At 36.0% G+C, this 17,620-nt stretch overlaps 1 protein-coding gene across 3 annotated transcripts; it reads left to right on the top strand.

Annotated features, from left to right (window-relative positions):
* The first annotated feature begins 12,148 nt into the window (after positions 1-12,148).
* LOC110884224 lies at positions 12,149-17,110 on the top strand. Of its 3 annotated transcripts, XR_002560997.2 has the most exons (8): positions 12,150-12,340; positions 12,454-12,482; positions 12,673-12,739; positions 12,928-13,054; positions 13,198-13,263; positions 14,680-14,814; positions 14,892-15,164; positions 16,694-17,110. XR_002560997.2 is itself a non-coding variant. In XM_035978621.1 (7 exons), exons 5-7 carry the CDS (start codon positions 14,806-14,808, stop codon positions 16,835-16,837), a joined length of 426 nt encoding a protein of 141 aa, XP_035834514.1. In that variant the 5' UTR covers positions 12,149-12,340; positions 12,454-12,482; positions 12,673-12,739; positions 12,928-13,054; positions 14,680-14,805; the 3' UTR covers positions 16,838-17,110. The 3 variants fall into 3 exon arrangements, 2 of the variants coding, with proteins under 2 accessions (XP_035834514.1, XP_021987598.1); XM_035978621.1 differs by lacking the exon at positions 13,198-13,263 and having other exon boundaries at positions 12,149-12,340; XM_022131906.2 differs by lacking the exon at positions 12,454-12,482.
* Positions 17,111-17,620: the final 510 nt, after the last annotated feature.

Genomic DNA, 17,620 nt, shown 5'->3' with positions numbered 1-17,620 from the left:
TCCAATCCCAAAGGCTGAAGTTCGAAGGCAATTTGGCAACAAGAAATTACCAACAGTGCCAACACAGCAAAATCACACCAAACCCAAAGGTAAAACACCGGCTCAAACTAACAAGAAGCCGAACCAAAAGAAGAAGAAAAATGTTAACTTTGTGAAATCGACGGGAACAGACAAAATTGAAAAGTTTGAAAATCAATCTAACTTAGATTTTGTCAAGAAAGCTTTTGTCGAGAAAAGAAATGAACCAAGCAGTTCAAAGCCTAGTACCTCGGGTTCACAAAGTTCAACATCATCGGCTAGACGATCACATGATTCTTCGGGGTTTGTAGAACGAAGATCATGTTTTGAGTGTGGAACCATTGGGCACATTATTAGAAACTGCCCATATCTTCATAAGCAGAAAGGAAAGGTTGATGATCCCCGTGGCAAAACTGACCGTAAGCCAACTGTTTCCACAAAACAAGATCCCCGCCTTGTAAAAGAAAGGGAAAAGAAACAGAAACGCCAACAGGTCAAGAAAATTGAAAAAGCAATTAAAACTGATGTGGTTCAAAAACAATCTGTTGTTGTAAAACCAGAAAATTCTAAAACTTCAAATCATCAAGAAGTTAAAATTTTAAAGAAAAACACTGGTGAAACCAAACAGACTTGGAAACCTAAATCGGTTACTGAATCAGGGGGACCATCACAATTCACCAACCATCAAAGACAAGAAGTTATTGTCATTGATGAAAATGGAAGACCCAAGACCACAATGGCTTGGGTCCCCATCTCCAACTAATTGATTGAGTTCATGTGCAGGGTGCTTCAGGAGGAACTATCAGTAGCCATTGGATTGTTGATAGTGGGGCATCCAGGCACATGACGGGCGACATGAAGCTTCTCTACGACGTTAAATCTATTAGAGGAGGTTATGTTGCTTTTGCTGGAGATAAAGGTGGATACATTACGGGTGAAGGAATGATATCTAACGGGATTGTCAGCTTTGACAAGATCAATTATGTGCAACAACTTGATCACAATCTTCTTAGTGTTTCTCAAATTTGTGACAAGAAATTTTCAGTACACTTTGATGCTAATGGATGTTATGTGCTGAAACCCGGCTTCAAAATTCCAACAGAATGGATTCTCTTGTCGGCTCCAAGGATAAATGATCTGTACGTCCTTGACATGAGCCAAGCTATTACTACGTCTGCACAAGCAACTTGTTTCGTTTCTAAAGCCACAGAAAAAGACACTATCTCTTGGCACAGACGAATGGGTCACATTCACTTACGCAAAATGAATCATTTGGTTTCAAATGAATTGGTGAATGGTGTTCCCCTCAAAAATTTCCATCTTCAAGACGTCTGTGTTTCGTGCCAGAAAGGAAAGCAAACAAAGAAGAAGCACCCTACAAAGAAGATCAACACAGTGGCGGTTCCTCTTGAACGTTTGCACATGGATTTATTCGGTCCTGTCAAGCACAAGAGTATTCGGGGTGATCAATACTGCCTCGTGGTTACTGATGATTATTCAAGATTTTCTTGGGTTGCGTTCATGGCACACAAGAGTGAAACCTTTGGCATTATCAAAAACTTGATCATTCAGATTGAGAATTTGTATAAGTTGAAGGTTAGGCGGATACGTAGCGACAATGGTACTGAATTTAAGAATCATTCCATGACGGAGTTCTGCACTTCAAAAGGTATTCTTCATGAGTTTAGTGCAGCTTATACTCCTCAACAGAATGGTGTCGCTGAACGTAAGAACCGCACATTGATCGAGACTGCTAGGACAATGTTGGTAGAGTCACAGTTGCCCATTCCATTCTGGACTGAAGCTGTGGCCTCTGCATGTTACACATTGAACAGAGTCCTTACAGTCAAAAGACACAACAAGACCTGCTTTGAGCTTCTTCAAAAACGGAAACCAGATTTGTCCTATCTCGAACCGTTTGGAGCTCCTTGCACAATAATCGATCCTAATGGAAAGTTTGGGGCAAGAGCAATTGATGGATACTTTCTTGGGTATGCCACCCCTAACTTACGAGTCTGGAATCTAGAAACTAAAAGGGTCGAGGAATGGTCTGAGGTCAGAGTACAAAGGCACACCTTGCCAGTCAAAAATCCGGGTCAACCTTGGATGTTTGAGTACGATGACTTCTTCAATTCGATCAATGTTGAAGCCGTTGAAGAAAATGCTGCGGCTAGGATGTTTTTCGAGAGTGACAATGCAACAGTTTCACCGGTGGTTCGTCCAATTCTTGTTAATCAAGAACCATCTTCTTCGGTGAACAACAATACTCTCAACAATGAGGATTTTCATGATGCAAACGAATTGAACGAATCTTCAGAGGATGATGAATTTCTAGATGCAGATCAAGAAGCTCCTACAACAGCAGTTCATGGTACTTCAGAGGGTACTCCTCCAGTGGATACACATAGAACAGCTGAGACTACTGCATCATCCTCTTCGTCAATTCCGGGTCTTGAATTGGTTGTTGATCTTAATCTTAACAACCTGGGTATAAATGTTTCAGTTCCAGATAATCCAGAAACAAGGATTCATAATACCCATCCTCAACAAAACATCATTGGAAATGTGCAAAGTGGCGTACAAACAAGAAACATGTTGCGAAACAACAACAATGCAGGCTTGTATGCAGCTATTCGAGAATCCGGGCAACAAAACGACTGGTCCTTCGCGTGTTATGTCTCACAAGAAGAACCAAGAACGTGGAAAGAAGCCTTGAAAGATAATGCTTGGGTTGAAGCAATGCAGGAAGAACTGCAACAATTCCAGAAGCTGGGTGTCTGGAAACTAGTAGAGAAACCTGCTGGATACAAGAAGATTGGTACCCGTTGGGTTTTCAAATGCAAAAAGGATGACCGCGGAGTTGTTATCCGAAACAAAGCTCGTTTAGTCGTTCAAGGTTTTCGTCAGATTGAAGGGATCGACTACAACGAAGTATATGCACCAGTGGCACGTCTCGAAGCAATTCGAATCTTTCTAGCCTATGCGTCCTTCAAAGGATTCAAGGTTTATCAGATGGACGTGAAAAGTGCATTTTTACACGGTGTGGTTGAAGAAGAGGTGTACGTCGAACAGCCTCCAGGTTTTGAAGATCCTATCCATCCCGATCGGGTTTGGTTGCTCAACAAAGCTCTTTATGGTCTTCATCAAGCACCACGAGCTTGGTATGCAACCTTATCACACTATCTGCTGGAGAACGGTTTTCGTAGAGGTCTTATCGACTGTACTCTTTTCATCAAAGAACAAGATGGAGATCTTCTTCTGGTACAGGTATACGTTGATGACATTATTTTTGGTTCTACTAATGATGTCTTGTGTAGGGAATTCGAGCGCATCATGCAGGATAAATTCGAGATGAGTGCTATGGGGGAAATGAATTTCTTTTTGGGCCTACAAGTGCAACAAACGGAGTCTGGGATATTCATCCATCAGACTAAATATGTTGGTGACATCTTGAGCCGGTTCCAGATGTCTGATGCAACGCCCATTGGTACCCCATTGCCAACTAATCACGGAATTACTCCAGACTTGAAGGGAGAAGCTGTTAGCCCTTCAATCTATCGCGCTATGATTGGATCTCTCATGTACCTCACAGCATCAAGGCCAGACATAATGTACCCGACGTGCCTGCTTGCCAGATATCAAGTTAATCCGAAGGCCTCACATCTTGCTGCTGTCAAAAGGATTTTTCGTTATTTGAAGGCGTACCCTGACACCGGTCTGTGGTACCCTAGGGATAATAACTTTGAATTGGTAGCTTTCAGTGACTCTGATTTTGGCGGATGCAAAATCGACGGTAAATCCACAACGGCTGGATGTCAGTTTTTAGGAAATCGCCTAGTTACATGGCAGTGCAAGAAGCAGACGTGTGTAGCTACATCAACATGCGAAGCTGAATACATTGCTGCCTCAAGTTGTTGCTCCCAAGTTCTTTGGATCCAACAACAAATGCGGGACTACGGTTTTGAATTCCTAACTACTCCTATTTACGTTGATAATTCTGCTGCTTTAGATATCACTAGAAATCCTGTGCAGCATTCAAAGACCAAACACATCGAAATCAAATATCACTTCATACGTGATTGCTTTGAGAAAAGGCTAATCGATGTTGTTAAGGTCCACACCGATGACCAACGTGCCGACTTATTTACCAAAGCTTTTGACAAATCTAGATTTGACTTCTTATTATTGGTAAACGGCATTAAGGTCAAGCAAGAGTAAAACCAACATCGGAAAATCATTTTTGTAAATATCTTTGTGTGTTTTTAAATTTATCTTAGTTTGTTGATTTTAGGGGGAGTAAATCCAAAAATCTGAAAATACAAAAACATCGAAAAATTTCAAAAACACAAAAACAATAGAAAAACAAAAATGAGTTTCCTGGCGAGCAAAAGAGAAAATGATAGTACATCAGTGGTCTATCCAAACCTCTTTAAACCTTAAATGCAAAACGATAAGCAGCTCTATATAAGATGTATCGGTAGGCTCACAATCATTTTAAAGTGTGCAGGGTGATATAAATCTTAATCGACTGAAGATCAGGTGGGAACCATTCATTGGCATATGGTCTTAGTACCGAAATTTCGTTTGATAGATTGCCGAGGTTCTGAGATATTCGGTCTTTATGCTGCTTATCATCTGGGTATCATGGTTGTATCTTTTACCGAAAAATAACGGGGACGCAAGTCTAGATCTTCCATGATACTATACATACGTGTACATATTACATACTGCATTCGACCTCAATAAGTGATAAACAATCACATGTCCAAATCAAATAAGTGATAAAATATCACATTTATCCGGGTGTCAAGTTCGTCTCTCTGCTGTACGTAAGTACTGACCTGTTCACGGACTTGCACCTGTGCCCTCATGCATACGAAAATCAAGTTCCTCATCAATAAGTGATTATATCACATAGGGCTTGTTTTTCAATTCAAAATAAGTGAGTATCTCACATTTTATACGGTCAAACAGATGATAATCGGTATACTCACCGGTAAGATGAACTCTCGTGCATACCTTGATACGGGAATGTGTCGTGATGTGGATGAACACCGGTCGGTAAGTATAAATCATACATTAACGTATCCTCTAAACATGATTACATCTGATAAGTTGAGTTTAAGTGGACAACAATACCGATAATTGTTATAGGATGCTTATCTTAATGTTAACTAACTGAACAACAAGAGTGTTTTGGCATGACCGTACACTGATATGATTCTCTTACCCTCGAAACTCGCAAAAAGAATGTTTGTATATATTTATTTATTTACTGCTTAACTTTTATTGTTCTTCTTTTAAACAGTTTCGTCGTTTGGTGCATATCAGCACGACATTAGCGGTGATGTCGTTTGATAACACTCAAAGGATTTTAAATTGTTGTCTTTTACTTTCAAAAATACCAAAAAGATTTTAGGCTTGTTTTAATATAAACTTTATAAAAGCCAAAAAGATTTTATTTCTGCTTTATTTTCGATCGTACGATGTTGGAGCTCAAGTCTTCGTTACCTAAAACCTGAAAGAAAACCGAACTGACTAAATCTTCATAAACGGTCGAAATTTGCATGATTTTGAAAGTTAAAGACTTAAATTGACAAATTTATTAAACTTTCAAACTGTCGGACGGTGTTTGATTGTGACATGGTCATTCGTGTGTCATTTGTTTATACTATATTCCAAACAGTTGTTCTCATTACGCGTTTAGATTTCTTGCATGTGCAGATTCTAAAGGCTCGGAGAACATGGTCGATGACAAGCTTTGGAATGAAGACACCACGAGAAGGCGCTCAAAAGATGAAGATGATCGAGTTGCCGTTGGCCATCATCAACACCACAAGGATCTCACTTCATAAAGATAAAGTCTTTTCACGAGCATAACTCAAGGGGGAGCTTATGTTAAGGGGGAGTTTGTCAACACACTTCCTACATGATACGGGTAGTTTGTTGATACACTCTCTGCTTTCAAGACGTGAAGACTTTGAAGATCCTCCGACATTGAAGACTTGAAGGACATCAGAGTTTTGATAAACTCGAAGACCAAAGACCGTCGAAGTTCAAGACGAGTCTACAACCATAGAAGATAAAGACAAAGCTACAGCCAAGGGGGAGTTTGTTGGTGCACTTGTGTCTGTACTTTGTCTGTATTCCGTCTGTATGTAACGATGTCCTGCTTCGTGTTGTAAGTTGACCAAGTCAACCATCCTCCGGTTTGACTTGGACAACAGATTGTATGTTGAAAGATGTTCTGATCGAAGGATAGTTCCTCGAAGGATGGTGTTAATCCTTCGAGGTGCACGAAAGATATGGTTCGACTGATTAGACCTCGAAGGATGATCCTTCGAGGTCAATACTCATCGTTCGAACATGTTGTGATCGATAGATGATCCTTCGGACCATCTATCGGATCCTTCGATCCAGACCTGCTGAGCTGGGTATATATACCCATGCATGTGTTGAGTTTCGGCAGACAGACACAAGACAGAAAGAGAGAGCATTCTTTGAGAGCATTCTGTCCAAACTCACACACACACCTTAGAGAGTTTATAGAACATTTCTGTAAACATTGAGCTTGTAACCGAACTCTCATTGCATTAATACAAGTTGTGTTAATCGGTGAACTTGTGTGTTTGTTTCTCTACTTGCTACTAACTCGGTTTGCTTGCTAGCTTGGATTCCGCACTCGCTAGTAGGTTTGTATAACAAGGTTTAGGTTCGTAATCCTCCGCGAAACAGGGACCTACACACTATTAGAATATATAAAAAATTTTTGACACTGCTTTGATTGGTTCACCTGGGTTATCTTTATATTTTTAAACAATAAAATATAAAAAGGTTATTGGCGATGGATTTTCTGAACAAATGTTTTTAGTTTTATTTTATTTATAAAACATCCAAGATCTAATACAAAGGCAAATAAAACAAAAAACTATACAAACAAAAAATGTATAAAATCTACAAGCATAATGAAATAAAATTACATGTTTATGGGAAGCTACAAAGAATGAGATACAAACATGATTTCTATAAAGTCATTTCCTAAAATAACAATTTAAACACATACAATCAAACCAAATCAACATATTGTATAATTGTACATCCTTGGCACTTCAAAGCATAAATGACGTCCATCACCGTAACAGTTTTCTGGCGAGTATCTTCAGTGTATTTGATGGCATCACGCATAAAATAATCAAGAAAGATCTTCAAAAATATTGTGTCTCTTCGTAGATAAGGCCATTGATACGCTTTACACCACATTGTCTGTATATAAGTGGGTATAAAGGTTGTGTTTTTGGAGGCTTGATTTGATCCATTTATTGAATTGGATGAGAGCATTGAAAGCCATAGGATTATGATCCATGTGATGCCTAATAAAATGTTTTGATTGGTTCACTTTGATGGTGATATTAACAACTTCACCCTCAAAAAATCAATTTAATGGTGTTATTAACAACTTCACCCTCAAAAAATTAATTTAATGGTGTTGTATAACTTCTAAGCATTAATGGTGCTTTGTAATCTATTTTTTTGGTGGTATGTATATTTATTAGTGTGGTAATCTTGTTATTTGGTGCCTTGTATTCTAAAACACCACCAAAAATTGAATTTGAAAAATATGGTTTTTGTTGTGAAACAACTAAACCTAATAGCAATATAAGGAGAATAACAAGAGAATGAGGGAATGTAAATCTTATTGATGTATCATACAAATACAATAGCTAGTATTTATAGGGCTTGACATTAATACAAATACATTAAAGTGATGGGAGTTAAGCATGTGGAAAGTCACAATATTATAACTCATTCATAACACTCCCCCTTGAGTATCCACATGATTATGTAAAATAGCATATTATTCTTTCCGTACGCTTGGTGATATATGCTGCCTCGTTAAAAACCTTGCTAGGAAAACCCAGTGGGATAAAACCATAGCCACGGGAAAAAGAGTGCAGCGCGTATTTTCTGCCCCTGATACTTCTGTATCAGGTGTGTTGCCTCATTAAAAACCTTACTAAGAAATACAATAGGACAAAACTTAGTTAAGGGAAAAAGAGTGCAACTTGAATAAGTCTCCCCCTCATTTTAACATGTATCCTTTAAGTGACGTGTGTCCATCTTCTTTGAAAGTCGAATAAAGCTTTTGTAGCGAATGATTTGTCGCTTGATCCCTTAATGTGCAATCCTTTATGTTGAGCAATGTTGTATAATCTTCTAACGAGACTTTAGGTGCCTCCTTCCAAAAATTATCATATCCACGACTGTGTTTCATTACATTCCTGTATCTACAAGACTAACCAAACTTGTTTTGATGGGTTAGTAAAATATAATCAAATATCGTTTATACCTGAAATATTTCTTTGAACTCATTCCAATGTCTATTCGCTTGACAAAGGTTATATCATGACAATAAGCTCAAGTGAAAGATATTATTATCATACATAGCTAGCAAAACATATTAATGCACTTATGCATTTAACGATGGTACTTCTAGAATGAGAATCTCTACTTTGGTAGGAGATGATAATAGACATTTCTTATAATAAATGTCTTAACAACATTTAACATATTTTAAGGTTCAACTATGTCCATACTAAAATATCTAAACATCATCTTCTAGATGTACTTGAGGGATTAGCAAAATATAATTACATATATACTTGAACTGCAGTTCGAGTAATAATTAGACCGTGCCAAGGTCATTCAAAAATTCTCCCTCTAAAAGCTCGACAATTTCTCTCGATGATGCCTAGACATCATTACTGTAAATTGCGATTATAGTGAACTTTTAAAGTAGAATGTTCATAGAACATGGCTAATTTAATTAAACTTATATCCCTCTTTATGCGAATATCTCGAGTGGTACAACACTCGTTTCGACTATTTAGTCCATGCGTATTTTGTCAACTTTAAATAATACGTTCTTGAGGTTTTGATATCATTAAAGCTTCTAGCATTATCAATCCATGAGGGAATTCTTTCTATCTTATCCAAATATGCATGTGCTTTCACTCTTTAGAAGTTTTGCTACATAAATTTGCCTTTTAAACACATAGATATCTACATCATATGAAAAAAATATCAAGAACACTTACTTTTATCTCCAAAATCCATATTTTACCATGTTTGTACACTGTCTACATTAAGATGCCATAATAACCAGGTACACATTTTCTATGTATGTTTATTGGAGTATTGGTGCACAATAATTACATCCATGAGGTGTTTCAATTAACCTCTTAAGCACTCAAATGCTTTAGGATACTCATGGAGAGTTCCAATTATATTCAATTCAATAACATATACAACATGTATATGTATTCAGGTCTGAACTTATATAATAATCATAATATTCTCAAGAACTTATTTTATATGGCTTAGTATCAAGTGATACATAACTTTCATAAGACGCATGTCAGTTCTCTTTTATATATTACCAGACTAATAAGATATTGGAAAGTCAATGCATCCACCACTGGAGAAAATGTCTCCTCATAATCAATCATAGGTCTTTGCGGAAATGATTGTGCCACCAATTTTTCTTTATATCACTCAATTTGATTTTCACATAATTCGCATAAAATACCCGTTTATGTCCAACATATTTTACAACTTCAGTTGTATGTACTATTGGTCCAGATACTTTCCATGTCATTAGAGAATTCAGCTTTGCCTTATTTTCGTCTTTCCATTTTGGCCAATCATTTCTTAATATTTATTCATAGGCAGATCTTAAATTTGATCCTCATCATTTAATCATTTTAAGTGCTACATTATATACAAAAGTATAACGACATCGATTTTTTTATTTGATTCCATACATATCTTAGACATGATACAACTCAGCGAGATCTTTTTATTTTCAGGTACTTGAGGTTTTTCTTGAACCATCATGTCTAATGTCTCTGCAGGAGATCCTATTACTATAACCTCGACTTGACCATCTTAATCACTTGCTCCAATTTTTGAGGAATTTTATTATTGGAATCGACTAGTCTACCACGCTTTAGGCGTGCAATAGACTCATTACAAAATATTTGGTTGTCCTCTTGGGACACAAATATAACTGGAGCATAAATAGTTGATTATGTGACTTACTTAGTCACTCTATTTAGGTCAGTGAACTTGTCTGGTAAGGTTGTTTTTTAATATTGGTAAATGAATTATACTTAAACTTCTAGTTCATAGTTTATAGTCTGAGGATCAAGATAACATGATAATTCATTTCACTTTTCACTTTTCACTTTCCAACTGCTTGTTGTCTCCCCCTAATGTTGGGAACATTCATTCACTAAAGTGAAAACCAATGAGTCATAAACAAATTTCTCACTAACGGCTTTAAGTATTCAATCATAGACGATTATTTATACCCAACATATTCTCAAACTTTTTAGAAGTCCCATCTTTGTGCGGTGTGGTGGATGAGTTTCAATATATGTCGCACAACCAAAACCTTTGATGAGACATCTTTGGTTCCTGGCCAAAAATCAACTGTATGGGGAGAATTATAACTTATTGGCTTGATGTGAATTGATGGTACTATATATAAAATTACATGTACCTAAACGAACTTTTGCTCCTCTCATGATCATTGGCTCTGTAAACAATAGTAATCTGGATTAATATGCTTGCTATCACATTAGCTAAGCCATAATCACACAAGCTTCAAGTTGTAGATTTGATAACCATTTAGACGATGCATCGATTTCAGAATACTAAATGGTATCATGTCAGGATACACATATTCCCTTATTATTTCCAATATAATTAGGGATGTAAACCATGCTTTAGTTGGTATATCAATAACTTCCCTTGAGAGCAAATATTACATGTGTATGTACTATGAAGAATCTGCTAGTTCTTTGATATTTTTCACATCATCTAGACTCGGTATGGTCTAACCGGTCATGCCAATCATTAAATGATTATGAAACATAAACTTCAGGTTTGTGATCATCATATATGCTTTTAGTTGCACTCATGTTTGTTCAATACACAAATAGAAAATACAAGAGAATAATAATTATTATTTCAATCATTCATATTATAACATGTTTTCCATATTTTATTCTCGTATAATCACTCCTTATATTGCCACTTATTGTGGTCGATTTCAATATAAACATTGTTGAGGATCATTACAATTTCCTCATTTACCATGATCAATGACGTTTCTAACGATCGTTTTATAGTCATCGCAATATAAACATGGTTGATCTCATTACATGAGCATCATTTCTCAATTACCATGATCATGATCTTTGCACAAATTATTATATCGCCACATTTTATTCAAGGAATAATTATACAACATTTCCTTAGTTATTACATGATTGTGACCTTTCACTGATTGTTATATCATTACATTCACTTTAGGGAATGGATAGCACCAAATAACCTTGAATATTCTTTACTAATATTGCTCCTTTATGAGCATATGATCATATATATATTACTTGCACTATGTTTTATGTGCACATTGTTTGTATACTAAACATATAAAATACGAGACAACATCGTATTAGCAACTCAAAATTTCAACACTTTATTCTCATATGATCTCTCTTTTTATTCGCCTCTTTTGGTGGTCTATCTCGTTATTAACATGACCATCATTACACTTTATTTTTATAATCGATTTCATTATTAATTTGATCATCATACCAAATTTTCAGTTATGTCCATGATCACAATAATCAATATATAATCACATTCACTTTGAAGAATGAAGGAAAGCCAAAAAATGCTTCATAGCTTTTCATTATATGAAATCATTTCAAACTTTTCATTTGATATTTTGCTACTTTAAGAGTATATCTCAGGTGTGACCAATGGAAAACTTTATCTTATTTTTCTTTAAAAACAATCTTATTTTCTCATTAATATATACTTTGAGAAAAACTTACATGACCGACTCGTATAAGATTTATTAGTCAACATATGACGACCTTTCAGATAGTATGACACACTTTGAATGTCATACCTGAACATATTTATCTATATTATTATAAAAAGGAGAAGTGATGTACAAAAATGTAATTTAACAAGTGGTACACATTTTTAAGAAGCATGTACTAACGACTAGAAGCTGGTAGAAGAGGAAGTTGATCAGACTTTTAAGACGCTCCAGGGGCAGCCTAGGGATTTCACCCATGAACCCTAATATCCGATTATATAGCAAATGAGACGTGAAGATAGAAAGGCAGATTGAATGCGAATAATGGTGGGAGTCTCCAGGTTGCAGATGAAGCATCGTGTGTTTCATGATCAACAACGGTGGCGGTTAGCATGAAGCCAATCGTTTTGGTTTTGCAGTTCCGAGGTACAATCTATTTGTGTTTTGAGTGTAGATGCTGTTTGATAATCAGATAAATTAGGTTTTTGATTCAGATTGGGTGATTTAGTTTTCATTTTTTTAACCTGATTTTGATACAGACCTTTTCAAGATTCATAATCCACTACTGGTACGGTTTCCGTTTCTAGATTCTGACTTCATCGATGGTCAACTGTTATTGTAAATTCGATTTTTGTGTTCTAATTGATGATCTAATTTGGTTTATGATTGGAAATACGATTGTTGGTTTATGATTGCCACTTTTAAATCTTGATTTTAAAGCAAAAAACATAAGTGTGGTTTGCGGTTTTTTATTATAGGTTAGAGGATTTGAGACACAGATGCAGAAATGGATGGGTGCTTGTGACTGCATTCATTATAACCAAGGTATGATCTACTCAAATCCTGCATTCGGGTTTATCAGTTTATGAATACCAGCTTTTAAAATATGATTTTTTGGGTTATTAAATATGCAAAAGGGCTCTCTAGAAATTTGCATCTTTTCAAGTTCATCTTTGTTGGATTTTAATTTCAAAAGATTTCTAGGTATTGATTAATTTCATCGGATTTTATAGGCGGGGCCTGGCACGATTGCTGAGGCGTTGATCAGGGGGCTTCCGATCATCCTCAACGACTATATTCCAGGACAAGTATACAAAATTAAACGCTTCATACTATATTCCTCATTGATGGGTTCATTAGGTTCGTTCCGATGTGCCCCTCACACCCTAATTTTTCGATTATATATAAAATAAACGCTTCATATATAACAAAATTAAACGCAACGGGTGAGGTAAAGAAAGTGGATGTTCACAATCTAGGGTGTTTGGATATGTGTTTTTCAGGTCTGATAAGAGAAACTAGGAGATCGAGTAACTACGTTTCATCAATTTGTTTCGCTATTCGGAAAGGTATATGTCTAACTAACATCGGGTTTTTTATATATTATTGCGAAATAGGATTGTACTGTAGAACGATGATAGGGTTCTGGTGATATCAGTGGTAGTTACTTGGTTGGAGGCAGTGTATTATATGGTAGTGTTTGATGGAGATTGGGGTATTCGGGTGTATTACAGTTTTTGTCCAAGATTTAAAATTTATTATAAATAATTATTATGTCAAGTATGGGTAGGCAATGGCCCCGAACCCATTTTTCTTATATGTCATTAGCGTTATATTTTACAGTTGCACCGTTCTGTACTAAAGGTTACCCATTTTCTGCCGTTACCAACCCGGCTACTTTTCTACCTCTAATTATTCATTTAAAAAATCTATCCGAAACAAACCGAAAATCAACCGAAAATGATTCGTTTACACCGAAACACATCCGATTTCGATCGTGATTACGGCTGCAAACGGCTGCGTTTTTACACCCGTTTGCTGCTGCGTTTGCAGTCGTAAACGCGCCATTAAATGGCTTCAAACGGCTGCGTTTTTGCACCCGTTTGTTGCCATGTTTGCAGCCGTTTAACGACGCGTTTATGGCTGCAAACAGCTGCATTTTTGCACCCGTTTGCTGCCGCGTTTGCAGCCGTTTAACGGCGCGTTTAGGACTGCAAACGTAGCAGCAAACAGGTGTAAAAACGCAGCCGTTTGCAGCCGTAATCACGATCGAAATCGGACGTGTTTCGGTGTAAACGAATCATTTTCGGTTGATTTTTGGTTTGTTTCGGATAGATTTTTTAAATGAATAATTAGAGGTAGAAAAGTAGCCGGGTTGGGTAACGGCAGAAAATGGGTAACCTTTAGTTCAGAACGGCGCAACTGTAAAATATAACGCTAATGACATATAAGAAAAATGGGTCCGGGGCCATTGCCTACCCATACTTGATAGAACGGTACAACTGTAATCGGATCATTTTTTAAACGAATAATTAGAGGTAGAAAAGTAGCCGGGTTGGGTAACGGGAGAAAATGGGTAACCTTTAGTCCAGAACGGGTCGTGTTATTTTGTATGCATATAAGTAGAAGGTTTTGGATTTAAAGCTGAGTTAGTATTTAAACAATGGGCCTAACTCTCTCCTGCATCATATGTATATAGTGTGTATGCATAGAGTTGGTTATGATTGTTGAGTTAGTCAGCTTGGATATATAGAGGATCTATTGTACACTTATTTCACATTGATTCATGATATGAGAGAGCGCATAGTAGTGCATGATATTCTCTTTACATCGTCCTCATCTCCAAAGTGCCTGATTCTTAGATGTTTAGACCCGAATTTTATCATTTAGAGCTATGGCTGTTCCCCAATTTTGATTTATTTTCTTTTTATCGTAAACACATGTGAATGTTTTTATTATAAAGTAACTTTGTGCGATTTATTCAGGAAACCTGTATCGGGGTATAAATAAAGGAGATAACCGGAAGAGGTATACTTGCAGCCGGCGAAAACAACGGTTCAGAAGAGACTGATGCTACAACTCGCACCACATCGAACCGAACTAGCATACGCATGTACCAGGTTAACCATTTGCCAGTTTTGATAACGAATAGACACATTTTACTTTTTTTTTCCTCTAACTAATTAATGTTCATTAGCAAGCGGTTGCTGGGATTACTCACATTTCACTTGGTGAAGAAGAAACCGTGTCTCCTAAAAAGCAAATCTCCGAAGCTAAGCAACGGGAGCTAAGTGGCACATTGGATAGTGAATCGGAAACATGGTTGAAGAAACAAATTTCGGATGCAAAGAACAAGGAACTTAGTGGTCATAATATTTTTGTAGCGCTGCCTGAAATCCAACCCCACCAGTTGGCTGCTCGTGCATTGGCTTTAAACGAATCTATAACCATCGGTCAACCTACACATAATGTAAGTATTTACTTCCGTCATAGTAGCTTATATTACTTGCAATATATTTTATATATGTCCATAGAAATAGCACCGATGGTGTAGATCATCTACTACCACATATATATTTATTAGAATCATTCTTATTGAGACCTTTAAAATGAGCTAATATGAATATGATTTTTAAATTTTTTCATGAGTAAAATGCCATTTTCGTCCCTGAGATTTGGTCAGTTTTGTGACTTTCGTCCAAAGGTTTATTTTTCTGCATTTGGATCCAAAAGGTTTGAAATCTTGCCATTTTCATTCGGCTCGTTAACTCCTTCCATTTTTCTCTGTTAAGTCAGGGGTATTTCGGTCATTTTTTTAGCTTAAAGGTCTTTTTCACTTTATGTACACGTAGTTAAAATACCTTTACTTAATAAAAAAGACGAAAATACCCCCGGCTTAGCGGAGAAAAATGGATGGCGTTAATGAGCTGGATGAAAATGGCACGATTTCAACTCTTGTGGATCCAGATGTGAGAAAACCAACCTTTGGACGAAAGTCGCAAAACTAACCAAACCTCAGGGACGAAAACGGTCAAATGATGATGGTGACTTTTACACCTTTTATACTTATAAATGGGTCAGATTTGGTTAGTTTTAGTCTTAAAAAGGTCAAATACATGAATCAAATATTTTTTTAAGCTAAAAAAATGGGCCAAATAAGCCGACCTTGACAAACTATAGGTTTGCCCACATGATATTTTTTTCATACATCTTTGCACTAGAGGTCGGGGTTTATCTGGAACACTTCTATTTTATTCTATTTTTAATTTAAATGAATAATTAGAGGTTGAAAAGTAGCCGGGTTGGGTAACGGGAGAAAATGGGTAACCTTTACCACAAAACGGGTCGTGTTAACCCGAAATGCTTACGTTTTTGTTTTCTATTGTAAATGGTATAATTAGTTAATGGGTTAATCATGACTATTACTGCAGTATGTACACTTTAGACAAGTTTGGGCCTGTTTTTTTTTTGTGTTTTTTTTTTTAAAAATGTACTCTTTTAAACATGTTATGATGGTTTTATTAAATTAACACAAAGAAAAGAGAACGCTCGGTTCATGAAGTGGCCACCACTGTAATTTGCTATTCCTTTTTTTAAATATTAAATGCTTTTTCTTATTTTGGGAGACGATGGTATACTTCTGTGAGCCAATAGATGTTGAGCAGGATTAGGTTATTGATGGTTTTATTACATTTACACAAAGCAAAGAGAACGCTTGGTTCATGAACATTCATCTTGAATACGCGTGACTTACTCATTTTGTAGACAACTTCTAGAACTTAATATTTTGTTAATATAACAGTGATTATCACAATATAAAAATTGTTTATCTAAGCATAACCAATGAATTAATATATGCAAATATATATTTTTAACACAAAAAGATGTTTGCTGTTCAACCCAGCCCATTTAAACGAGCACTAAAACAGGATATGATTCTACGTGTAACTGTTTTGACCCGTGTAGAACTATTATTTGTGTTGATCTTGTTTCTTGCAGCTTGGGTGGGTGGTCCTTTGTAAAACAAAGAGTGTTGCGTTGACCATACCAGAATTGACATTGGAGTTTATGGGCTCAATTGTTTTTAACCATGAAGCCTTGAAGGAATACCTTGAGTTGGTGTTTGTATTTTTAGGTAGGTAGAAATACTTGTGAGTGTAAGATTTTGTATGGATTAATAGGTGGATTTAAGCTTTTGGTGTTTGTAGTAATGTGGGCTTAAGGCGCCATTTTCATTTGTCATATTAGTTGGTCGCGTAACAACACTGATGTAGGCATCTCATGTAGTTTTTCATCATATCAATTCATATTTCATGAAACCGGCCACGTAATGTGCGCCCAAAAAAACATATGTACCCGCGGCAACGCGCGGGCATTTCCACTAGTAATAATTTATGAGAGTTGATAAACCATAAATTTTGGTTTTTCATTTGCTTAATTTATCCAATAATATCTACATACAAACAATATATAGCATATAGATGAAATATTACAAAGTTAAATCAAGCAATACATAACATATTATCTAAACAGTATAAACTATAAAGCCAATAAGTAAGAGATATAATCTATCTATAATTTCATATTGCAATTTTAAAATCATCATCTCTTAAATTAAATTGTAAATCACCTAATTTAAAAAAAAAATAGTATTATTGTGACTATCCATGTTCCTAACTCCATATCATTTAGTGTTATGAATATTGTGACTATCCATACTCATAACTCCATATAATTTAAGATTGTAATTAAATAGATATTAAAGATCATTTAAAGTAATAATAAAAATTAATCAAATTTCTAACGTTAAAAGATATTAATAAGAATGAATTAAAATTAACAAAGAATGAATTAAACTGCATGATGGGAAAAATGATATTTAATGATTTTAATTTCTAAGCATTAACCAACATCATATATATTAGT

This window comes from Helianthus annuus, chromosome 10 (assembly GCF_002127325.2).
Source record: "Helianthus annuus cultivar XRQ/B chromosome 10, HanXRQr2.0-SUNRISE, whole genome shotgun sequence".
NCBI lineage: Eukaryota > Viridiplantae > Streptophyta > Magnoliopsida > Asterales > Asteraceae > Helianthus > Helianthus annuus.
The sequence above is the reverse complement of the archived record's forward strand: the minus strand, read 5'-3'. Positions and strand labels throughout refer to the sequence as shown.